The sequence below is a fragment of the Coenobita brevimanus genome, chromosome 6 (assembly GCF_032717465.1).
Source record: "Coenobita brevimanus isolate Jiangsu-jjx chromosome 6, ASM3271746v2, whole genome shotgun sequence".
Classification (NCBI taxonomy): domain Eukaryota; kingdom Metazoa; phylum Arthropoda; class Malacostraca; order Decapoda; family Coenobitidae; genus Coenobita; species Coenobita brevimanus.
Genome location: NC_136959.1, coordinates 39,302,940 through 39,330,354, shown reverse-complemented (window position 1 = coordinate 39,330,354; position 27,415 = coordinate 39,302,940). Strand labels below are relative to the sequence as shown.

At 42.6% G+C, this 27,415-nt stretch overlaps 1 protein-coding gene across 2 annotated transcripts in view; it reads right to left on the bottom strand.

Annotated features, from left to right (window-relative positions):
• The window catches only part of LOC145401924 (protein Son-like), a 450,784-nt gene that overhangs the window by 70,760 nt on the left and 352,609 nt on the right, over positions 1–27,415 (bottom strand). For both annotated transcript variants that reach the window (XM_080274033.1, XM_080274040.1), the window contains exon 8: positions 1,524–1,639. In XM_080274033.1, coding sequence (XP_080130159.1) covers positions 1,524–1,639 — 116 coding nt within the window. The remainder of the gene's footprint in view (positions 1–1,523; positions 1,640–27,415) is intronic.

Genomic DNA, 27,415 nt, shown 5'->3' with positions numbered 1-27,415 from the left:
AAGGTATAATGTACAGTGACTTTATAAGCACAGTAACCAAACACACATGCATAACAGCACCCTAAAATCAACTGTACACACAAGAAAAGTTTAATGCTTTTATAAGGCAACACAAACAGTACACCCTTAAGGGTATTATGTAAAGGAACTTTATATGTCATTGACGGACTGTATATTCCGTCCCTGAACTGTTCTAACTAAGACTTGGTTCGTTAACGTTGGTTACCCCAAACACCTAATACAGTAAAAAATAATGCCAGAAATAAGGGCTGACCTAAAACAATGCAGACACATTTACCTTATTATCATTTAACATGCACTCACCTGCTTCTTGAGAGTTGTCCTGTTCTTCCTGAGTGTCCTTATAATGCTTTCATGAGCCCCTGTCAGGTGATGTATTTCAGGGGCTGTCAGCCCCTCCTCAATGCGCTGCAAAATTCTTGCCTTGTCGGCAGCTGAGTACTGGTGATGTTTCTGGCCAACCCTGTACGTGAGCTTTTCCTTAGGCAGCCGCGATGGCGCTACACCATCCCCCTCGGCTTGTCACTCCGCGCGCTGTACTTCACTGGCACGCTGCATCTCACGTCGCAGCATGGTCGCCCAGGTGTGGGTCAGGAAGCCACGAGCCACGTGGCGAGCAGAGCACCAAAAAAACAACTGGCATGTGGGTCTGTAGTACCACCGCTGTATCGGAAGAGGGCACGGTGGTCACAAGATGGCCGCCAACAATTGAGTATCGGTATGCACCGTCGGCTGCTGGCTGGGACCAGCAAAATGTAGGGAAATCAGCGAATTGTGAGACAACTCGGAAACTTTTTTCTTGCACGAAAAACGAGGTGTCGAAGTAAAATGCGTCAAAATAAGAGGAACCCTTGTATATACATACATACATACATATATATATATATATATATATATATATATGTATGTATATGTAAAGATAACAGATAGATAGTCAGGTATAGATAGATAGATATAAAGTACAGACAGAGAGATAGATAAATATGGTAGATAGACAGATAGACATGTACAGTATAATATATAAACTAAACAATTCTTGAAACTTAAAAATTTCTTTTACTGATAATAATCATGCCTGCAAGTAATGAACATGAAAACCAACACTTCACAAATACAAGATAACAGACTCTTTGATAAGCACTTCCCTCATGGAATATTGTACTATATATGATGGTATGATTACAATGATCACAAATACTTAATTTAGAGCATAATAAGTCAAGTATGAACATTCTGATGACCAGTGATAATAGTTGTACTCTCTGTTGAATCAGAGTCTTTAAAAATATTATGCAGCAACTGAAAAAATCTTCAGAACAAAAGTGGAATGTTATCTGTACTGAAAATGACACAGTTAAAAAAAAAAAACTTGTATGGCAATCATAAAGACACACTAAGGTAAACTGCAATGATGCCAGGAATAAACAAAGTAAGGAAAAATTACAAATTATAGCACTGCACGGTGTAATTATAACCAGTGAGAGCAGAAACTATTACCATACCTTCATGAGGTATTTCTTATGGTGGTCGGGTCCAGAGTCATAGACAATCTCAAATTCTGGGGGTTCCCAGTTATTCTTGGTACACAGCTCCACCAGCGCCGACACCGGATGCTTACCTGAGGAACACATGGCTAGTTGGGGGCATACAGCTCATCCACACACCCTCACACACCAAACAATTTTTCAACTCGCACAGCCACTTCTGCATGATGCACAGCATAAAAATGTATTAAAGCATTAAAGAAAAAACACATTTATTTAGTAGCTCTTTGAAAAGTATATCTTTAGCAATGAAATAAAATGTTCCTACTGAACTTGGAGAAATATTTGTTTCTTAATAAAAACTTATGGTAGATACTATACTGTATCACTGTGCCTACTGTAATTAATGAAAACATGATAACTGTAAAGCCTCACACACTGCAACCTTTCTTAAAATACTTGCATTACACACATATATTCACTCATACTGATTACATTTTATATTAGTAATGTACCGGTACTTTTTCCACTTCACAGGAGCTGTCTGTATGACTAGAATATTTATTCCCACATGAAATTATTAATATTGTACACTAATTTCTCTGGTATATTATACATAATAATGTGCACATCTAGAAAAGTCACTGAGCTCTGATACAGTCCATTCGCTTAACACACGAGTTTCTACAATGCAAAATTCTTAGAGCGCAGCAGTTGTGTGAAAAAATGAAATAATCGGTGGTGCAAGAGATGGTTCTGAAAATGAAAAATTGGGGCTGCAAAGTGAACCAAATCTGGTGTTGTGCCACAGAGCGCAACCTACCCTTGTAGTGCATGCGAGGAGGTGACACGGGTCATGATGTCAGCACAGGTCACGACGTCAAAAGCCATGGCCATGGACAGGAAAATCTACCAATCAGAAACGTAAGCAAAATCCTGGCAGCCTCTGCCAAGTTTAAAGATCGAGTGACAATGAATGAAAACTGTAAAAAGAGAGCTCAAGAGGTTCTGGACGCCACACAAAACAGCATCCATTACTACTGAGAGAGGCATGCCAAGGAAGTGAACTGAAAGCATCAGACTCTGATCACCGCCTTATCTACATCATCACAACAAAAAAATGATCCAGTGCCCTCAACATCAGCCAAGGATGATGACAATGATGTATCGGTTGTGTCTGCCTTGGACTTTGAGAGGTTCATGAATAATGTGGAGCATGTTGGTGGTAGTGGTGGCAGTGTGATGGAGTCGAGCAGAGTCTAGGGTGCTGGGGCTCGAGAACAGTAACTCAGAACCCCATCTCTACAAGTCAGATAAGCCTTTCCTGCACAGACTTTAAGGTAGGGGGCTATTGCATTGTTTATACTTGTGTTGGGCTCCTCCAATCACAACAATATTACCTTAACCTGTCATATCACTCCAGTACGGCCTGTGGACCCTCCAAGGAAATGTCGGTAGTGGCAACTTGGTGCTGATGATTGGAAGGCCCTCAGACACAACTTCTTTAATTTTCCCTGGAATGATTATTGCTTCCATGTCTGGGAGCCATCTGAGTGTGCTTTGCACATTATGGAGGTTATTCTCTCGAGCATGGAAGCATGCATTCCTTTCTCATATCCTCTGACTAATGCAAGAAAGCCTTGGTTTAATCATGCTTGTTCTAATGCCGTCCACAACAAGGAGAGGGCATTTAAAAGGTACCGGAGTCAACACACCCCTGAATCACATCTTTTTCATGTTTCTGCCCAGAATCGTGCTAAGTCTGTTCTTCGCTCTGCTAAAAATAACTTCATCTGTACTAAGCACTCTCAACTTCCAACTAGAATTCTTCCCACTCCTTCTGGCACTTTGCTGAAAACCTTTCTAACAACTTTACCTCATCATCCTTCCCTCCTCTTTTCTACTCTGATGGCTCTGTAGCAATTTCCTCTACTGATAAAGCAGATCTCTTTCCACAGACGTTTTCCTCAAATTCCACCTTAGACGATTCTGGTGCTGTTCCTTCATCATTTCCCCCCTCTGACTTCCTCATGGCTGACATTAAAATTTGTTAAGCTGATGTATTTTCTGCCATCACTGGCCTTAGTACTAACAAAGCATATGGGCCTGATGGGGTCCCTCCTGTTGTCCTCAAGAACTGTGCTTCTGTGCTTACACCCTGCATAGGTAAACTCTTTCATCTTGTCAGTCAACTTGTCCATCCATCCATCCATCACCCAAGCCTACATTGCCCCATGAGATGTGTAGGAGCCTGGGGCTAGGCAGTTGGTCCCGAGATTTAAGATGAGAGTGACCAGCCTCACTCATCCCTGAGTGGCATTACATAAGCAATCAACCCTAACCACCCCTTGGATATAAACCTTTACCAGCTCAATCCAACTGGAGTGCAATAATTACCCACTAAACCACCAGGAGCCAAAATTTGGTTAATGGTTACCACCCAGCGTAGTAAACGGTTTCCTGGTGCACAGGAAACCATTTGGCTTGTCACTCAGTGTAGAGTCACCCACAGGCTGAAGGAAGTGGAAAGAATGAAGGAAAGAAAGACAGAAGAGGAAGTGTAAAGTCACCCGTAGGCAGAAGCACAAGGAAAGAATGAAGGAAAGAAAGACATAAGAGAATGGAAGGAAAGAAGGATGGAGAGGAAAGGGCAGACACCCGAGAGCAGCACTACATCGAGTGAGTGGATGGTGAGCGCCCCCACCTACCACAAAATCAACTTGTACCTTTCTTTTTTTCTGGAAGTTTGTTCTCATTCAGCCAGTCAGAAAGAAGGGTGACCATTCCCAACCCTCTAACTGTCGCCCAACTGCTTTAACATCCTGTGTCTCAAAAGTTCTCAAGTCTATTCTTAACAGACAAATTTTAAAGCATCTTTCCTATTACAACCTTCATCCTGATCGTCATACTAGTATGGGTTCCATCAGGGATGCTCCACTTGTGATCTTCTCACCAACTTTTCAGACTCCTGGTCATCCTTCTTTCGGGACTTTGGCGAAAGCTTTGACATTGCACTTGACATCTCAAAGGCTTTTGATGAGTCTGGCATAAATCTTTATTTTCCAAACTGCACTTTCACGGTTTCTATCCTTCTATCTGTGCCTTCATCTATAGCATCCTTTCTGGTCGTTCTATAGCTGCTGTTGTTGATGGCCACCGTTCTTCTAGATCAATCAACAGTGGTGTTCCTCAGGGTTCTATCCTATCACCAACTCTCTTCCTTTTATTCATCAATGACCTTCTAAGCTGTACATCTAACCTTATCCACTCATATACTGATGACTCCACCATTCAACTTTCCACTTGGTTCCCACAATGTTCATCTCAGCAGTTTTCAACAATCAAGAGATGAGGCTATGGCACACCTAAAGTCTGACTTGGCTCATACCTCTGACTGGGGTAAAAATAATCTTGTTTTAAATGTATCAAAGACTATGTGCAGCATGTGATGTGGTGTGTGGAAGGAAGAGAAGACGGAGGGGGGTGCAAGGAACAGCGTGGTGGACTGAAGAGGTGAAACAGGCTGTGGCACAAAAGAAGAAAGCATACAATGAATGGATGAGAAATAGGGGCGTGGAAGAAGTTGAGATGCGGAAGAGAGAGTTATATGTGGAAAGGAAGAGAGAGGTGAAAAGATTAGTAAGAGAGAGTAAGAAGAGAGTGGATGAGGAATTTGGAAGGAATTTGAGTGTAAAGTGGAGGGACTGTAAGAAAATGTTCTGGAGAGAAGTGAAAAGAGTAAGACAGGGTGGAAGTGAAGTTAGCAGGGGAGTGAAAGATAAACATGGTAGATTACTAGTGGAGAAGGGAGAAAAAGTGAGCAGATGGAGAGAACATTTTAAGGAATTGTTGAACATAGAGGATGGAAGTAATGCGAGTATAAGTGGCTGGGGAATGGCTGGGAGAAGGAGGGAGGTGAGAAGACAGAAAGAAATCAGTAGGATAGAGGTTGTGGAAGCAATGAAGAAAGTTAAATCGGGGAAAGCCCCAGGAATTGATGGAGTGTGTGGTGAGATGCTGAATCATGGGGGAGAGATAGTAGTAGAATGGATGTGGAAGATGTGCAGATTGGCCTGGGAGGAAGGTAGAGTCCCGGAGGATTGGAAGTCAGGTATAATTATTCCCTTGTACAAAGGAAAAGGGGAAAAAGAAGTGTGTGGTAATCATAGGGGCATTTGTCTTCTTAGTATAATAGGAAAAGTGTATGGTAGGATACTTATAGACAGAGTTACAGAAAGTACAGAGAAATTAGTTGGAGAAGAACAGGGAGGCTTTAGGAAGGGAAGAGGTTATGTAGATCAGATATTCATTCTTAGATCTTTAGTGGAAAAGTTCCTAGAGAAGGGAAAGAAGTTGTATGTGGCTTTCATGGATTTGGAGAAAGCATATGACAGGGTGGATAGACAAGGATTGTGGAAAGTGTTAAGAATATATGGAGTAGATGCGAAGTTGTTGAATGCTGTGAAGAGTATGTACGATGGTGCGAAGGCTGCAGTGCGTGTGGATGGTGAACTAAGTGAATTTTTCTCCTTGAAAGTTGGTTTGAAACAGGGATGTGTCATGTCTCCATGGTTGTTCAATCTGTACATGGATGGGGTAATAAAAGAGGTACAAGGTAGGGTAGTGGATGTTGGAGTGGCCCTGGTGAGAGAGGATAGTGTTTGGAAACTCCCTGTACTGTTGTTTGCAGATGATACTGTGTTGTTGAGTGAAGACGAAGGGGAGCTGCAAGGCTTGGTGGATGAGTTTGAGAGTGTGTGTTAGAAATGGAACCTAAAGGTGAATGTAGGGAAGAGTAAAGTGATGGTCTTTGAGAGAGGTGAAGTCAGTGAATGTATAGTGAGGTTGGATGGTGAGGAATTGGAAAATGTGAGTACGTTTAAGTATTTGGGTAGTGTGATGAGTAAGGATGGAGGTTTGGAGGGTGAAGTGCTTGAAAGGGTACAGCAGGGAAGAAAGGTTGCTGGTTCCTTGAAAGCAGTGATAAGAAACAGGGAAGTGAGCATGGAAGTAAAAAAGTTACTACATGACAGTATTGTGATACCAACTCTAACATACGGAAGTGAAGCTTGGACATTGTTGGAAGGACACAAGTCAAGAGTGAGAGCAGTGGAAATGAGTTATTTAAGAGGAGCCTGTGGAGTCACGTGGAGAGACAGGCTGACAAATGAGGATATAAAGGAGCGTTGTGGTGTTGATGTGGATGTGATAGGAAGCGTTGTGAGGAACACACTGAGGTGGTTTGGCCATGTGGAGAGGATGGAGGGTGAAAGACTGACGAAGAGAGTGTATGTGAGTGAGGTGGAGGGTGGAAGAGGGAGGGGGAGACCGAGGATGAGATGGAGGGATGGGGTGGAGAGGTATATGAGAGAGGGGGGTGTGAGTTGGGAGCAGGGTAGTGAAATGGCGGGGGACAGGGCGACTTGGAGGCGATTTGTTTGTGGCCACCCCAAACGGGATTGAGGCGTCTGGCAATAGATAGATAGATAGAAAGACTCAGTTCTTACACCTATCAACCTGACAGTCTTCCATAGGAGTAACCACTAATGTTTAATAATATTCAGCATGATCCTGCATCATCCTTGAACAGACCTGGGGTTTCATTCTCTCGGGACTTATCTTGGAAAGATATTACATCTCTTGCAAAATCTGCTTCCAAGAGATTGGGTGTGTTAAGACAACTCCATACCTTCTTTACCCCTGCACAGTTGTTGACTTAATACACAGGTTTTATTCACCCCTACGTAGAATACAACTCTCATGTGTGGGTAGGCTCCCCACATACAGCTCCTCTCAACAATGTGGAGTCAAAGACTTTTCATCTCATTAACTCTCCTCGTCTTACTGGCTCCCTTCAACCTCTGTCTCTTCGCCACACTATTGCATCATTATTTCTATCACTACCGGTACTTCAATGGTCACTGCTCCTCTGAACTGTTTGCATGCATCCCTTCACCTCTACGACAGGCGTGTAGCACCCGTCTAGCAACAAACTCTCATCCATTTGCTGTCCAAGTCTCTAATGCAAGAGTTAACCATTACTCCCAGTCCTTCATTTATGCAACAGGTCAACTCTGGAACTGTCTCCCTCTGTCTGTATTTCCTACTTCCTATGATCTCCAATCTTTCAAATGCAGTGTGTCCAGGCATCTTGAATGGATCTTAAATCTGGCATTCTTTGTATTGTTTTTTTTTTTTCTTCTTGGAAGGAAGGAAAAAGAAGTGTGTGGTAATCATAGGGGCATCTGTTTTCTTAGTATAATAGGAAAAGTGTATGGTAGGATACTTATAGACAGAGTTACAGAAAGAACAGAGGAATTAGCTGGAGAAGAACAGGGAGGCTTTAGGAAGGAAAGAGGTTGTGTAGATCAGATATTCATTCTTAGATCTTTAGTGGAAAAGTTTCTAGAGAAGGGAAAGAAGTTGTATGCGGCTTTCATGGATTTGGAGAAAGCATATGACAGGGTGGATAGACAAGGATTGTGGAAAGTATTAAGAATATATGGAGTAGATGGGAAGTTGTTGAATGCTCTGAAGAGTATGCATGATGGTGCTAAGGCTGCAGTGCGTGTGGATGGCGAACTGAGTGAATTTTTCTCTCTGAAGGTTGGGTTGAAACAGGGATGTGTTATGTCTCCATGGTTGTTCAATCTGTACATGGATGGGGTAATAAACGAGGTACAAGGTAGGGTAGTGGATGTTGGAGTACTCCCTGTACTGTTGTTTGCAGATGATACTGTGTTGTTGAGTGAGGACGAAGGAGAGCTGCAAGGCTTGGTGGATGAGTTTGGGACAGTGTGTAAGAAATGGAATCTGAAGGTGAATGTGGGGAAGAGTAAAGTGATGGTCTCTGAGAGAGGTGACGTCAGTGAATGTACAGCGAGGTTGGATGGTGAGGAATTGGAAAATGTGAGTACATTTAAATACTTGGGTAGTGTGATGAGTAAGGATGGAGGTTTGGAGGGTGAAGTGTTTGAAATGGTACAGCAGGGAAGAAAGGTTGCTGGTTCCTTGAAGGCAGTGATAAGAAGCAGGGAAGTGAACATGGAAGTGAAAAAGTTTCTACATGACAGTATTGTGATACCAACTCTAAATGTATGAATGTGAAGCTTGGACGTTGCTGGAGGGACACAAGTCAAGAGTGAAAGCAGTGGAAACGAGTTATTTCAGAGGAGCCTGTGGAGTCACATGGAGAGACAGGCTGACAAAAATTAGGATATAAAGGAGCATTGTGGTGTGGATGTGGATGTGATAGGAAATGTTAGGAGGAATACGATGAGGTGGTTTGGCCATGTAGAGAGAATGGAGGGTGAGAGACTGACGAAGAGAGTGTATGTGAGTTAGGTGGAGGGGGGAAGAGGGAGGGGGAGGCCGAGGATGAGATGAAAGGATGGGGTGGAGAGGTACTGTATATGAGAGAGGGGGGGGGGTTAGTTGGAAGCGGGGGCAGTGAATTGGCGGGGGACAAGGCGAAGTGGAGGCGATTTGTTTGTGGCCACCCCAAACAGGACTGAGGCATCTGGCAATAGATAGATAGATAGATAGAACTGTTTGTGGGCTCTTAGCCTTTGGCTCCTTCTTTTTTGCATTTAAAAAAAAAAAAAAAAAAGCATTTAATGTCCTATATACAGGCAAAATGATTGACTAGGGACCAATGTGGTGACTTTTGAGGCAGCCATCCCACCAATTTGAATTTTCCCCATAATGTATGCTATTTGTAAAGCGTGAAATTTCTAGAGAACGAGGTCTACTGGCCCCATTTTTTTTTTTTTTTTTTAAAGGCTCCAAAATTCATGCATCAGCCTTTGTCACCTAGTAGCGGCTCTCCATGCTGCTCAATCTCTGGCAACTTCCCTACCCAGTCCCTTGTCCCTGAAACCACACTCAATGACCTCATCCAACATCTTTTTCAGCCTACCTCTCACAACCCTACTCCCAACATTAACACTTCCCACTTGTTGCACCCAATTACCATCCCCCATTCTCTCCACAAGCCCAAACCACCTCAATCTACCTCTCCTCATCACAACACCAATACACTCCAGTCTCATCCTACTCCTCAACTTTTCCATCATAAACCAAGCCCCCCCAAGGCTTCACACTCAGGGATGCATTGCACATCCACCTGATCATTGTCATTTCTGTACGTCTAAGCCTGCAAATATCCTCTTCCTTTACTGCCCAGGTCTCATTACCATACAGCAATACACTCCTAACACATGCTGCATACAAAGATCCCTTAGCACAGAGGGAAAGCCCTCTCAATGTCAGGAGAGGCAACAGCTCTCTGAACTTCTTCCACCACTCCTCACTCCAGCCCCACCTCCAGCACTTAACATGTCTCCCAAATAACAAAACTCTTTCACACACTCACGGGACTCACCAAAAAGTTGAATCCTTTCATACCTGACAATCTCCACCTGCTCTCCCTGACAAACCAAGGACATGAAACCAGCATTATCTCACAGTTTACCTCTAATACCACTACCTGTACATCTCTTACGCACCCACTTATCACAGACACTGCACAAGATGGAATTACCTCCCATGCCATTGTGGCAAATTGCACATGGCCACTCTCCCTCTTCCCTAACAGTACTGGAGAGATGGTATGAGGCCCTTGTGCCTCACCTTTCACTGACCCACCTGGTGAACAAACCTACATCTTTTCTATACTTAATGACCTAGAGCAGCTTGTACAGCACCCTACTCGTATATCCCAGACCGCCTTGGAGAGAGCTCCAACATACTTGACCTCTTCCTTACAACTAATCCTTCTGCTTACACTGTTAATCTTTTCTCTCCGTTGGGCTCCTCCGATCACAACCTTATCACCTTAACCCGTCCTATCACTCCGGAGCAGCCTGTGGACCCTCCAGGGAAACGTCGCCTGTGGCATTTTGGAGCCCCGGATTGGAGGCCCTCAGGCAGTATTTCTTTGATTTTCCCTGGAATGATTATTGCTTCCATGGCTGGGAGCCATCTGAGTGTGCCTTGCGCATTACGGAAGTTATTCTCTCGGGCATGGAAGCATACATTCCTTTCCCATATCCTTTGACTAATGCAAGAAAGCCTTGCTTTAATCACGCTTGTTCTAATGCTGTCCGCAACAAGGAAAGGGCCTACAAAAGGTACCGGAGCCAACCCACCCCTGAATTACATCATCTTTACGTTTCTGCCCGGAATCGTGCCAAGTCTGTTCTTCGCTCTACTAAAAATACAGTAATTTCATTCGTACTAAATGCTCTCAACTCTCCAACTCGAATTCTTCCCGCTCCTTCTGGCACCTTGCCAAAAACCTTTCTAACAACTTTACCTCATCATCCTTCCCTCCTCTTTTCTACTCTGATGGTTCTGTAGCTATTTCTTCTACTGATAAAGCAGATCTCTTCGCACAGACTTTCTCCTCCAATTCCACCTTAGACGATTCCGGTGCTGTTCCTCCATCACTTCCCGCCTCTGACTTCCTCATGGCTGACATTAAAATTTCTTCAGCTGATGTATTTTCTGCTATCACTGGCCTCAACACTAACAAGGCATATGAGCCTGATGGAGTCCCTCTTGTTGTTCTTAAGAACTGTGCCTCTGTGCTTACACCCTGCCTAGGCAAACTCTTTCGCCTTTGTCTGTCAACTTGTACCTTTCCTTCTTGCTGGAAGTTTGCTCTCATTCAGCCAGTCCCAAAGAAGGGTGACCACTCCCAACCCTCTAACTATCGTCCAATTGCTTTAACGTCCTGCATTTCAAAAGTTTTCGAGTCAATTCTCAATAGAAAAATTTTAAGGCATCTTTCCTATCACAACCTTCTTTCTGACTGTCAGTACGGGTTCCATCAGGGACGCTCCACTGGCGATCTTTTCACCTATCTTTCAAACTCCTGGTCATCCTCCTTTCGGGACTTTGGCAAAAGCTTTGCCATTGCACTTGACATCTCAAAGGCTTTCGATCGAGTCTGGCATAAATCTTTAATTTCCAAACTGCCCTCTTAAGGTCTCTATCCTTCTATCTGTGCCTTCATCGCTAGCTTCCTTTCTGGTCATTCTATAGCCGCTGTTATAGACGGCCATCATTCTTCTCGTAGATCTATCAACAGTGGTGTTCCTCAGGGCTCTGTCCTATCACCAACTCTCTTCCTTTTATTCATCAATGACCTTCTAAGCTGTACATCTAACCCTATCCACTCATACGCTGATGACTCCACCCTTCACCTTTCCATTCAGTTCCCGCAACGCCCATCTCAGCAGCCACTTCAACAAACAAGGGATGAGGCTATGCCACACCTAATGTCTGACTTGGCTCATATCTCTGACTGGGGTAAAAATAATCTTGTTGTTTTTAGTGCATCTAAGACTCAGTTCTTACACCTATCAACCCATCAAAATCTTTTACAGGTATACCCACTAATGTTTAATAATATTCAGCTTAATCCTGCATCATCCTTGAACATGATTGGGGTTTCATTTACTTGGGACTTATCTTAGAAAGATCAAATTACATCTCTTGTAAAATCTGCTTCCAAGAGATTGGGTGTGCTAAGCCGACTCCGTTCTTTCTTTACCCCTGCACAATTGTTGACTCTATACAGGGGTTTTATCTGCCCCTGTGTGGAGTACAACTCTCATGTGTAGGGAGGCTCCCCACATACAGCTCTTCTCAATAGGGTGGAGTCAAAGGCTTTTCATCTCATTAACTCTCCTCCTCTTACTGACTCCCTTTAACCTCTGTCTCTTTGCCGCACTGTTGCATTTGTATCTCTTTTCTATCACTACTTTAATGGCCACTGCTCCTCTGAACTGTCTGCATGCATTCCTCCACCTCTACAACGGGCCTGTAGCACCCATCTAGCAGCAAACTCTCATCCCTTTTCTGTCCAACTCTCTAATGCAAGAGTTAACTGTTACTTCCAGTCCTTCATTTATGCAACAGGTCAACTCTGGAACTGTCTCCCTCTGTCTGTATTTCCTGCTGCCTATGATCTCCAGTCTTTCAAATGCAGTGTGTCCAGGCATCTCGAAATGAATAGATCTTGAATTTGGCTCTCTCTTGTACTTTGTTTTTCTCTTGGAGGGAACTCTTATTGCGGGTTCATGGCCTTTGGTTCCTTCTTCCTCGCAAAAAAAAAAAAAAAAAAACATCTCTCCACTTCCTAAATCTTTCCTCCACCTCCCTTTCATTCTTTACAATCATCACCAAATCATCAGCATACAACATTTCCCACAGGAGTCCATTTCTGAAGTCACGTGAGAGAGCTTCATGTACCATGATAATAACAAGGGGCTCAAAACTGACCCCTGGACACACCAACATTAACCCGTGGATCGCAAGCCACAGCTCAGGCTAGTAAGTGTCGCATTGTGAGCTACAGCTCAGGCCGTGCTAACCTTCGAGTGGCCGTGCATCACCGCTAACTACCCCACCCCTACGCAAACTTACACACTGGCGTTACGCAACAATAGAGAGAGAGAGAGTTTTTGGTTTCACTAGATGATGCCCTGGATGTTTATCTTCAAGTTTATAATAAACAAAAACTATTTTTCTTATTTTTTCACTACACCCCACTGAAACTTCCGTATGGCACTACGAGAGAGAGAGAGAGAGATTTATTTTTTAACCAGATGATGCCCTAGATGTTTATTTTCAAGTTTATAATAAACAAAAACTAAAATATATATATAAAAATATATATATATATATACAGTAATCTCTCCAATATCTGACGTAATAGGGCCATAGGCAGGTCTGGATAGTGGTCCTGTCCGGATATTGGGACCCAGCTTATGGACTTGTACTTATGGACCCTAACTCAGAGAAACACCTATACAACTCCCTCTGGACATGCATAGCACCTATTTAAGGCCCACATCACACCAATAAGGGACATAAAAGACTGAAATAAATGCAAAAGAACCATAAAATGAGGTTTTGGAGGTGAGTTTATACAATATTGAACATTCAGGGTGCTTACAAGTCCCTGGCTCCTGGACTGGTTTGAACTGCCAGTTTGCAGTCCACAGTTAATCCTCTGCACTCTAAATTCTAATTTCTTAACACTGCACAACACTGTAAGTTCCTGTGTGTTCTACTGGCGAGGTATTGCAGTTTATTCACTGTTTATTCACAAAAAACAAGCACCTGTGGCTTGCACTGCTATGATCATCTGCTCTCGATCGGAGTTAAGCTGTGACTGTTGATGATGTCGGGGTAACAGAGTTGCCAGATCGCAACGGCCACATTACCAATCTCCTCAACTTTCATTACCAAATTTAACTTTTCATTACCAAATTCATAAAGCTAGCATTTATTCTTCACTAATTACATATACAAGTGGAAATACATGTAATCACTCTCCTTATAATTAACACCATGTTGATTATTTTCACGCTATGTAGGGTAGCAGATTAATCAGAGAGAGCAAACAATCCACCATCTCCATCCTGTGTATCCTTATACATGTGAAAAATCCATTTGGTAATGCATTATTCTGATTCATTACCAAACAAATTTTTCATTACCAAATTGGCCCACACTTGGTAATGAAAAATACCAAATGGCAACCCTGACAGGGGAGAGGGGAGGCGGGAGGAAGGAAGGGGTGAAGGGACCATGGTGTAACAGCTGTTTGGCACCAGGCGGCAATTTCAAATTACGGGTGGGAAAAAAGTCAGATTTTTTTCGAATTTTTTACGGTTTTTGGCCCATTTTGGGAATATTGGATCCCAGGATGATTATGTCCGGTTAGTGGGGATGTTCGGATATTGGGCGTTCGGATATTAGAGGGATTACTATATATATATATATATATATACAGTAATCCCGCATTTTTTGCGGATTTTTTGTCTACGGTTTTGCCCTCTCGCGGATTTTCTTAGCATTAATAAGTTCAACTAAAATATCCTTGAATATACAGAAAACAAAAAATTTGAAATTCCCGCAGCTTCCAATTGTAGTGCGGTAAACTCACGCCACCCTCTGTCCCTTTCCCGCGGCCCCCCTGCCAGTGTTACCATATCTAGCATAATTTTATTCTTTTAGCATAATTTTGATCAAATTTTCGAGTCTGGAATATTTTTTAGCATATTAGAAGTTTTAGAATCATTCTAGCATAATATAGAATGGAATGGAATATTTTTGGAATAATTTATAAAAGCTACAAATCAGAGAGAGAGAGAGAAAGAGAGAGAGAGAGCAAGAGAGAGAGGGGGAGAGACGAATAAGGTAAGAAGATGTTTGAATAGTTGGTTACTTTCAGTTTGGGCTTGGTTGGGTTGGATTAGGTTAGGTTAGGTTAGGTTGGATTAGGTTAGGTTAGGTTTTAGGTTAGGTTCGGTTTGGTTCGGTTAGGTTAGGTTAGGATAAGTTTGAGCTTTGTACTTTACCCATGAAACCTAAGTTTTTCCCGATGGATTTTGGTATGATTCATTCGATTTTCAGCTTCATTTCAGTCGGAAATGACCATTTTCTGTGTTTCCCCCCCTCCCTATAACCTCCGATTCCCCAAAGATCCCCCATTATTGCAGGGGGATGGGGGGGGGGTCATATCTCAAAATCTGGTTATTTCTGACGGAAATGATGCTCAAAATCGAATGAATCACATCAAAATCCATCAGAAAAACGTAAGTTTCGTGGGAAAAAGCAGTATGGGCAGAAAACCGATATTTATCCTCTTACTGTATGTAGGTTCATTTTAATATTTTCATAGTAAACAATACATAATTAATATGTTGCACGAATATGTATAGAATTTTATCATTTAGCTTCAAGTTAGCATAATTCATTTTTTACTTGAAACAAATTTGCTCAATCTAGCATAATTTTTTCATTGCCCTAGCATAATTTCGTTGTTTGGATATGGCAACACTGCTCTCTGCCCCGCATTCCTCAGTCCACGCCTGACTGCCTCATGTGTCTGGTGTACTTGTAACCGCAGTATGATACGAGCCTCTTGCCTCCCACTTGCTTTCCACATGGCCCCAGGACGTAAGCCAGCCTCACCAAAGGCTAATAATACAATTAGTAAGAACTCCAAAGTGACAAAACAATCAAGAAAAGTTATGACCTTAGCAGAGAAAATTGTGTTACTGGACAAGCTAAGAAACGACCGTGGGAGTGTTTGCTATCACCAGTTAATGCATCTTTTTATTTTGTACTGTTTTGTGAATAAATGTGTAGATAATTGTGTATTACAGTACGGTGTTTACGTTTTTCCTTCATAATGGAGTATGTGCTTTCAATCTTGTAAGAAGGTATTTCGGGATGAGTATGGAGGTTTCGGGACAATTCGCAGTCACAACAAACACAAAACAATTCGCCTTCATTAATGAAGATAGCTATGGGTGACGCTAGAATATAATTCAAAGGCAACTACAGCGAGGAAGAAACAAGTTAATTATTGACTAAAGGAGCATCTATCTATCTATCTATAGCCCGACGCCCTAATCCCGCAAAGGGTGGCCGCAGACAAAACGCCTCCAAGTCACTCTGTCACCCACCATTTGACTCCCCTCCCCCCAACTCACCCCCCCCTCCCTCATATACCACTCAACTCCATCCCTCCACCTCATCCTCGGTCTACCTCTCCCTCTCCCTCCCTCCACCTCACCTACATACACCCTCTTAGTCAGTCTTTCATTCTCCATTCTCTCCACATGTCCAAACCACCTCAGTGTATTTCTCCTAATCTTTTCAACCAATCAATCAATCAATCAATCATTTCCTGTGGCACCCTCGGGGATGCATAGGGCCTCGATGAACTCACACCACCACATCCTATCTTGTGCTAACTCCTCAAGATCTCCCCAACACTCATCTCCAGCTTCCCGTCTCATTGTCCTCACCCACGTCTCTTTTGGCCTTCCTCTACCTCTCCTACCAGGTGCCACCCACCCTGGTGTACCTCGTACTATTCCCTGTCTCCTATACACATGTCCTAGCCACTTTTCAACCAACTAATAAATAATATCCAGAACCAACGCTACTGAACATAGACTTTGCTGGATCCCCCTGAAATATAGTTATTAAAGTATTGATTAATTAATAAGTATATTGATAAAAGTATTGATTAGTATATTTATAGAATGGCGGGGAATCGTCCAGGGTGCGAATTGTTCTGAAGGGGAATCGTCCATGTTTTGACGGGGAATTGTCTGACGGCGAATTGTCTCGCAATCAGTATGGACATGGACTGTGTGATGGGCAGCATGGTGGACACAAGTGTAAGATTCAATTGTTAATAGAGTATTCGCGGAATTGACTTTTCGCGGGGGTTACAAGAACGTAACTACCGCGAAATATGCGGGATTACTGTATATACAGTAGAACCTCTTTGGTCCGGACCCCTTTAATCCAGATTTCTGTTAATTCAGACAAAATTTATAAATAATAAGCTCCAAAAACATGTTGAAAGTAATTCTAAAGTCATTTTCAGTATCGGCGCGGAAAGCGATCGTCATTCGTTTAGTCTCGGATCACGCTAGGTCGCAACATGGGCGCCTGTTTAAACACATGCTAGCATTCGTTCCACCAACTAGTTCACCAACCATTTATATTTTTACGCTGTATTTCAAAAGTTAATCTTCCTTATCATGCCCCTTAATGCAAGTGTAGCTTCTGCAATGAATAAAGGTGTTAAAAGGAGGAGTTTGCTTACACAAAAATGGGTCAGAATATTCTGCAGTGTTTAGTGATTACTGTAGGTTATTTTTTGTACTTAAATGTGCTTTACTTGTACATCAAACATTAGCTTCTTGCCTATATGGGTATTATCAATATGCCAAAGATGACAATGTATTTTTTGCCTATATAAGTTTTATTTTTATTCCAAATATTATAGTTAATTAATTAATTTATTTTTTTGCCTACACGGGCCTTAGTCACTTACTACAATTTAAAATGTAGGCCAGTTTCTCGTCATGGCCTTACCTATAAATTATGCAATACAAAACTATCGTACATGATTAGTTTTGTTATTTTAGTATCCTTTCATCTTTTGCAGTTACGTAGGGTTGACATATGCCACATATGTTAATAATTAACAAACATACCATATGTAGATAGTTTTTGGTATGAACTGGAGATTACCCTGATGGTCCGGACAATCTGCTAATTCGGACAACCCTTCCCCCCATATGGTCCGAATGAGAGAGGTTCTACTATATATATATATATATATATATATATATATATATATATATTATATATATATATATATATATATATATATATATATATATATATATATATATATACTGTATATATATATATATATATATATATATATATATATATATACTGTATATATATATATATATATATATATATATATATATATATATATATATATATATATATATATATATATATATATATATATATATATATATATATATATATATATATATATATATATATATATATATATATATATATATATATATATATATATATATATATATATATATATATATATATATATATATATATATATATATATATATATATATATATATATATATATATATATATATATATATATATATATATATATATATATATATATATATATATATATATATATATATATATATATATATATATATATATATATATATATATATATATATATATATATATATAGCAACGTTGGGTCTGGTTAGTACTTGGATGGGTGACCTCCTGGGAACACCAGATGCTGTTGGCATCCCTACGTGTCAAGTGGGGTTGGTGGAGGATTAGTGCCCCTCCCTGTAAAACAATTAACTCAAAGCCATTGGCCACCCCATCTGGGATACATGGCGTCTGGCAATGAATGAATGAATGAATATATATATATATATATATATATATATATATATATATATATATATATATATATATATATATATATATATATATATATATATATATATATACATACACACACACACACACGTGAAAAAAGTATCGTTACACCTTCTGTGCAATACAAACTAACACCACGAATGAAACGTCCGATAACAGCCTCCCTCCAGCCCTACCAAGACAGCTGGAATGTTCAGTACAAAACTCATCGGACCCCCCTGTAACGATATTTTGTGTACATATATATATCCATATCTATCTATCTGTCTATCTATCTATATATATATATATATATATACTGTATATATATATACATTTGGCTCGCACAGTGCGTGAGAGATTGGACAGTCCTGGTCCTCATGCAGTGTGAAATCACTCGCTGAGAATACATAATCTTATGAGAAAAATAACATATGGGCGGTACCCCCTCATACCTGGACATTTTTTGGCCCTTAGAGACATAATAAAGGTCAAAATTTTCAGACATTGTACTACAGATATAGCTACAATAACAAAAATATGGGCAGTCACCTTAACAATAGTAGACAACAGGCCTGATGGACTTAAATAACAAGGGTTCCGAGGCGCACCAACACTTACAGCGCCGCACCCCCCGCCGCACCAACACTTCCCTCCACAGACTCCTCCTGAGCACCTTCCCCAGGAGCCTCTAACTTACTCACTTCGGCGATAAACCCCTCGAAGTCCAATGCTGACACATCTGACATTGCATCCTCTTTATCCTCAACAGGAACATGATCAGACGATGTAGCTGGCTCCTCACTTTCACTAACTTGAGCCTGCTGTGTGTAACTTGCTATAAGTGTCTGTCTTCTCCTATTTATTTCTTGCCTGTGCCTGTCAGTGTAGAAATGGAAGACTTTGTCGATACCAATGAGAACCTCCTCCGTTCTTTGGCTGCTGACTTCCTGTTCCTTCATCTCTTCCTTGAGCTTATCCACAGCAGCAAGGCTCTTGTTTATTCTTGACATACACAGCTCTGACCTGCCCTCCATCACATTAGGCTGCTCAGCTTGACTCTGCCTGGCGTCGGGCTCAGTGTCAGCCTCGCCTATCCGTTGCAAGACTTCCTTGGGAGGCTGTTCCTCAGTAGCATCGTGCACTTCCCGTATGTCTGCCAATGTAACATCCTCAAAACCTGGTACAGCTTAAGCTGCTGTCAGTGTTGCTGCCTCAGCCTCAGCCAGTGGTTGAATGGCCATCTCGTGGGTCGTGCAAATGTGAGGCACAAGCAGTAGCCACGCATGGTTCAACGTTGCAAGTGTATTCTGGAGTCATGCTTGTATGACAAAATGAACTGCGTCCTTCACTGTGAAACGATGCCAAAATGCCTTGACAGTCAGGTCACCTGTGACAGGTCAGGATACAGCTGCTGGGGGAGATGGTACATAAGCAGGTGCCTCATCGAGGTCTTCGTCATGATCATGTAGGGCATGAAGCTCGTCTTGTGTGTCAGTCTTCCTGCGTAGTCATACACTTGCTTGTGGCAGAAATGCTTCACAGTGGCAATCAGTTCTTGATCCAGGGGCTGCATGATTGACGTCGTCTGGGGCAGCAGAAAACACAACATGACAATCCTTGTGCAGACCTTCTAGGTATGGAGGGTGACTTGGTGCACTGTCCAACACAAGGAGCATCTTATATGGAATGCCAAGTTCCCGACACTTGGCCCTGGCATCGGGGACACAGTGCTTCATTAAGCAGTCTGACATAATGTTCCCAGTCATCCAACCATTTGCAGACTTGTACCAGTACATGCCACTTGCGTTCATGTTCGTAAGGTTTTTGTAGCACCTTGGGTGTGAAGCTGTGTGTACAACAACTGGCCTCATCTTGTGGCTCCCAGGCAGGTTTTAAGTGAACATTACCGTCGTCTTACACTTCTGGAGTGTGTGACCAGAGGCTTCTTTGTTTTTTAACACTGTAAGTGGATTTGGTCATGGCCTTGTAGTATAATGACGTTTCGTCGACACTGTACATCTGGTCCTTGGTGTACTATCCATCTTCAAGAACCACTCTAAATATTTCAGGATACTCTCTCGTGGCCAGATCGTCGGCAGAGGCATTTTCACCAGACAGTTTGATGTGACAAAGTTCCTTGTGCTTCAAAAAACGGTCCAGCCATCCTAACGATGCCTTGAAAGGTTTGTCCACAGATAACTTGTGAGATGCTGCCTTGTACAAGAGCTGGGCTTGGTTCCGAATAAATCTCCCAATCAGTGGTACCCCTTCCTTCTCCTTCCTCATAATGAAGGTGGCAAGATACCTTTCCATAAGTATTATCGCACGATTACCCACCCAGAAACAGCTGTCAAGCTCAGATGCACTGTATGTTTTCACAAGAGCCCTGATGGCATCGCGGTTCTTCCAAATAGTCATCACTGTAGATTCAGACAGTCCCATGGCTTTCCCAATAACTGTGTTCCCTTGTCCATCCTCCTTCCTCTTGATAATCTCCAACTTGGTTGCGTGCGTGAGAAGTTTCTTAACTCTTGGGGCTGGAGGCATGGTGCGGTGAAGGTACGGCCCAGGATGGTGAAAAAAAAAAAAGGCCACATGTTGTACACGACAGGTTAGCTTCAGAGGGCAGATCCGCACTGTAAACGAGCTGTGTCTGTAATGGCACGGCCACCGCCTCCTACACAAAGGTCTATCTATCTATCTATTGCCAGACGCCTCAATCCCGTTTGGGGTGGCCACAAACAAATCGCCTCCAAGTCGCCCTGTCCCCCGCCATTTCACAATACGTGTTATGATGTTGTTGCGCATCAACATCATAACACGTATTGATGGACGCGTTGTGTGTGTGTGTGGGGGGGGGGGTTCATGTACTAATGGAAAATGGCATTTTTGAGCCACTCCTTGCCTATACCTCGCGTTTCGTGAGGTAAACTCGCGCATCCAAGGGTTTTGGTTATTATTTGTGGTCACTCGTGCACAATGCGATTCGCGCTCTCAGAGCTTGCGCAGTAGGGCAGCCCACTGTGTGTGTGTGTGTATATATATATATATATATATATATACAGTACATACATATATATATACTGTATATATACAGTAATCCCTCCACTATCTGTTGTAATAGAGCCAAAGGCATGTCCGGAAAGTGGTCCTGTCCAGATAGTGGGCCCCAGCCTCCTGGACCTGTACTTATGGACCCTAACTCAGAAAAGCACCTATACAACTCCCTCTGGACATGCATAGCATCTAATGAGGGACATAAAAGACTGAAATAAATGCAATAGAACCAGAGAATGTGGTTTTTGAGGTGAGTTTATACAAGATTCAACATTCTGGGTACTTACAACAAGTCCCTGGCTCCTGGACTGGTACTTATGGACCCTAACCCAGCCTTATTTTGAAAGCTACCTAAATAACTCCCTACCGGACATGCATAGCACATATTTAAACCTATTTAAGACCCTATTCACACCAATAATGGACATAAAACTTGAAATAAATGAAAAGGAACCAAAGAATGAGGAATTAGAAGTGACTGTACCTCATCCAAGGTAATTACAGCACGTTTGTGGCCGCCATTTGTAAGGTTTTGGCAGTGGTGAAAATGCTCTTGAAGCACGAACAGTAATCCAGTGTTGTGCTGCACTTACAGCAATTCTTTGCACTGTGAGTTATAACTGTTTAACACTGAACATTGTTAATTGGACCAGGCCAGTTTCAGCCGCCATTTGCACTCCACAGTTAATCCTTTGCACTCTAAATTCTAATTTCTTAACACTGCACAGCACTGTAAATTCCCGTGTGGTCTAGTGGTGAGGTATTGCAGTTTATTCACTGTTTATTCACAAAAAAATGAACACTTGTGGCTCCCATTATGATATGCTACCACTCGCGATCGAAGTTAGGCAATAACTGATTGGTGTGAGGGGGAAACAGAGTTGCCGGATCGCAACAGCCACATTACCAAACTCCTCAATTTTCATTACCAAATTTAACTTTTCATTACCAAATTTGTAAAGCTAGCATTTACTATTCACTAATTATATATACAAGTGGAAATACATGTAATCACTCTTCGTATAATTAACAGCTTGTTGGTTATTTTCACCCTATGTACGTCAGCAGATTAAGAGAGAGAGCAAACAATCCACCATCTCCATCATGTGTATCCTCATACATGTGAAAAATCTGTTTGGTAATGCATTACTCTGATTCCTTACCAAACAAATTTTTCATGACCAAATTGGCCCACATTTAATAATGAAAAATACCAAATGGCAACCCTGATAAGGGAGGGGGGAGGGTCTGTGGTGTAACAGCTGTTCGGCACCGTGCGACAATTTCAAATTACGGGTGGGAAAAAATTCGGATTTTGGGGGGATTTTCTTTTTTTGGTCATTTTTGGGTTCCGAAGGTCCAGGCCCAAAATGTCCGGTAAGTGGGGATGTCCGGAAAGTGGGCGTCCGGATAGTACGGGGATTACTGTATAAATATATATAAATATATATGTAAATATATATATATATATATATATATATATATACAGTAATCACTCCAATATCCGGATCAATAGAGCCATCGGTAGGTTCGGATATTGGTTTTGTCCGGATATTGGGCCCCAGCTTATGGACTTGTACTTACGGACCCTAACACAGAGAAACACCTATACAACTCCCTCCGGACATGCATAGCACCTATTTAACACCCAAATCACACCAATAAGGCACATAAATGACTGAAATAAATGCAATAGACACATAAAATGTGGGTTTAGAAGTATGTTCATACATTAATAAACATTCTGGTACTTATGGACTCTAACCGAACCTAACCTAACCGAACCTAACCGAACTCTGAAAAACACATTCCTACTGCACATGCATGAGGTAAGTTTAGTATGGAAAGAAGTACAGTATGACACTTTCTGGTAAGTATAGTATGGGAAAAAATACAATATGAAACATTCTGGTAAATATAGTATGGAAAATAGTACAACATGAAACATTTTGGCTACTTACAGCAAGTCCCTGGCCACCTCGATGAATAACCGCCTCCTCTCGGACTCTGACAGTAAGAACGATTTCCTGAAGCACTTGCACTACACTCTTCCTGAAGTCTTGCACTGAACTTAGTCACTAACACACAGAAGTCCGTTCTTTTCACAGTGTTCACTTTAGTCCAAATAATGTTCCATTAAATTTAAGTGTTGCACATTAACTTTTCCCAATTTTTTTAAGTTTCCAAAGCCAAAACAAAGAAGGTTAGTTACGTTAAATTTCTTTTCTACTTAGTCTTTTCTCCCAACTTGAAAACCTTAACACAACACACCGTTTTTTTCACTGCACAACACTCAAAATTCCCGTGTGGTCTAGTGGAGAAGTTCTTGCTGTTTATTCACTGTCAGAGCCCGAGAGTATCACTGGCAGGCGTCCAAGGGGTGCATCGGTGGGTAGTGGTGATGGCGTACCGACTACAGAAGACTCTGAAGACAGCCGCAAACTCACGTCGAGCGGTGACTCCACTGTAGCTGATGTGCTGGGCTGTGGCTCGGAGCATGAGGGCCTGTCTTGGGGAGGCAACGGAGTGGAACCAGGGCTTGGCACAGCGGGGGTCACGGGCCTGAAAAACTGTCAATCGTTGACTGACGCAAGGATAGACGATTCTGGCGATTGATGATGCGCTGCCGGAAAGCACGCACTTCCTCCACGAGTCCCAAGGGCCCCATCTCCCTGTCGCAGTCCGGGTGTTCCAGGTAGTCTAGGACGAACTCTAGATGTTCCCGGAGTGCGCTCAGCTTGGGGATGGCTGGAGTAGTGTCCTGCTGGGCGGAGTCTGCATCATCATCGCCTTCGTCGTCGGAATCTTCAAGTTCGGGACTGACACCAGCAACCGAAGACGCGATCTCGATATCAGACAACGTCTGATACCCAGGATCGCCCTCGTCGTCGTCCAACCACTCACGAACATAGTCCACATCAACATCGTCGCCGTGCGTACGTAGCCGTGCATGGAAGTCATCCATGTCAAACCCTAGGAAATCGTACTCCACATCTGTTCCGAGAAGCAGACGAGACCAACCATTTTCAAGAGTTTTCACAGGGACTTCCTTCCATGCACTAGCCCAGTTGTACAACGCAGACTTGATGTTGTAGCGGCGAAGGTTTTCCAAAGTCCGCTTGCCTCGAGTGTCACGTCCTTCCCTGCGCTCGTCCTCATCCTCGAGAACCACCATCACCTCGTCCAGGAACTTCCGACGGTACAGGCGCTTTGTTGCCACGATCACTCCTTGGTCCATTGGTTGAATGAGAGCAGTCATATTAGGTGGCAGAAACATGCACCTAATACGGCCATTCTCAGCAACCAAGTCCTTGTCGCACGGGTGGGCAGGTGCATTGTCGAGGAGAAGGAGAGCCTTTACCTGGTCGCGAGGAATTCCCAGTGTCTTCGTCTGGTAATGTATGACCTCCTTGACAAAGTGATGGTGAAACCAGTCTTTGAAAATCACAGCTGTGAACCATGCTTTCAAAGAATGGTACCATACGACAGGAAGGACATCCATCACCCCACGAAGGCACCGAGGCTGCTTTGCACGGCCAACAATAACGGGCTTAAGCCGGTGCATGCCGTTAGCATTGGCACAACAGAAAGCAGATATCCGTTCCTTAGAAAGCTTGCGGCCAGGTACATGCTTCTCCGTCTCATCGGCAAGAGTGTTCGTTGGCACCGAGCGATAGAATAGGCCAGTTTCGTCAGCGTTATAGACTTGACCGAGAGTGAGGCCCTCCCTGTCGATCAAGCCTTTCACCTTGTGCCGAAACTCGTCCACTCCATCCTCGTTAGCATCCAATGCTTCGCCATGTGCTTTACGGTTAGTAAGGCCATGTCGCAACTTGAACGCGAAGAGCCAACCCTCGGATGCCTTGAAGTCTAAGGCGTCGTGAAGCCTTGGAAACTTCTCAGCAGCAGCCTTCAGCTCCGTTCCACGTACCATCACACCAGCTGCACGTTGCTGTCGATACCAAATCAACGTGGAGCGGTCGATCTCTGCATACTTGGGGGTAAACATAACCTTCCTCTCCACGTTGCGTTTGCTTCTCGACGAGAAGTCAGCCGTGTACTGCATGAGCTTGTCTCGGGAACGCTTGATATCAGACAAAGTCGACCGGGCCAGGTTGAACTCGCGGAGAATGCGAGAGGAAGACCAACCCGCATCAACCTTCTCCAATATCTCCCGTTTCTTCTCCAGAGTCAACACCACTCTCTTCCTTTTCTCAGGAGGCGGGGCCATCATAACACACACTAAGAGTAGGGCAGAGAGCAGCAGGAGGCCTTGCAGCAAGTACGGCACCACCACAAAAGCGAGCACGTGGGCAGCCATGGCGAAGAGCGTAGGTCTTGTCGCGGTGAGAGACAGGCGGGAAGTGGGGAGGATGCAGCGGCGCTCTATCGGACGTCGGAGGAATGACGAACCAAAAACAATGCTTTCACGCGGCGCGCGCGGCAAGTTCAAATTACGGACGGCAAAAAATCGATTTTTTTTCCAATTTTTTTGGATTTTCGGACCATTTTGGGAATGTTTGATCCCAGGACGATAAGGTTCAGTTAGTGGGGATGTTCGGATATTGGGCGTCCGGATATTAGAGTGATTACTGTATATATATATATATATATATATATATATATATATATATATACAGTACAATCCCAGTTATCCGGGCGGCTTGGGGAATTTACCTTCCCGGTTACAGATTCTTCCCGTAGTTCTCATATTCAAATCTATACAAAGGCGATAATTATCACAGCAGTAAATACAATTCAGTTACTCACCACTCACATCAGGGGGCACACTAAGAGATTCCACCTGAAAAATTGCCTTGTAAACACACACCATGGTCATAATGCATGTGCATGCAATGCTTTGCAGTTCTGCAAAGTGCACAAGTCCATTCTCATAACTACCGAATAATTTGTTGTATGTACTGTACTCATAAAAATGGAAAACTAAAGAAATAAAATCCTGAATATTTATTGGTGAATTATCATGACAACTGTGTCCCCATGTGAGTTTTGTTTACGGTCCCGGCCCAGACTGACCGCCACCATTCCACCCTTCACCCGCCAATCAGCTGTTTTACACAAAATAAAATACAGTACATGATTTACATATGAAGTGCAAACATATTATTTTTTTTTCTTCCAACAAAGTAAACCTTCATTCCTATTAACATTTTTTTTTCATCTCTGCCAGCACACATGCGTTCTAAGATGAATTTATGTGGTGCAAGTTAGAGTCGGTCCATTAGGAAGAAAAACACCGGGCGTTTGCTGTTTGTTGATTTGCTCTCTCCCGAGATGTCTGGTTTACAAATTCCATGCCTGTCTTTGAAACATTTTAACCATCCAATACTGAAATCACACTCGACTTGTCTATTCGTTTACTGTGAAACTCTCTTGCTTTTTCTTATATAAGAGGACCAGAAATAGGTGCTCCCCTAGATCTTTCTAAGCAAAACCACTCGAATGGTGAAGAGTATGCCTTTTTTCAATGGACTTACTTGTCTCGCTTTTCATGAAAAATTCATTGAGCTTGGATGCCTAGGCCTTGATATCATAAATCGTTAAATTTCCTACATTATATTCAGTCATCAGTGTTTTATAATGTTCGCCTTTTTCAAATCTGTTGCATATGTCCAGCTTCTGTTTCAAGGTAAGCACGACACGCTTACGTTTAGTTTGCTCTTTAGGCATTTTGGAGTGTTGAAATTACCGTCCATCAGAGCAACACAACAGCAAGAGAGCTTGTTTACTGTCTCGTGGTAAAAAGCAGTCTGGTGATTTGTGGAAATTGTGGAGGATGACTGAATTCAAGTAGGGGAAAAAGGGAAGTGGAGGGCTGGATAAGAGGATTTACTAGGGATTTACATTAGCCAGAAATGCCTTCACCTCACTTAGTCTGACTTCACCCAGCCTCGCGCGACACGATAAAATGGCGGTTTGGCGGTCAATTCAAATTGGCGCACAGTTATAACTTAGTGACATTTTTACCAGCTCTTGAATTTTCCCGTTTTTCTGAGTATTCCGTTTGTCTGGAT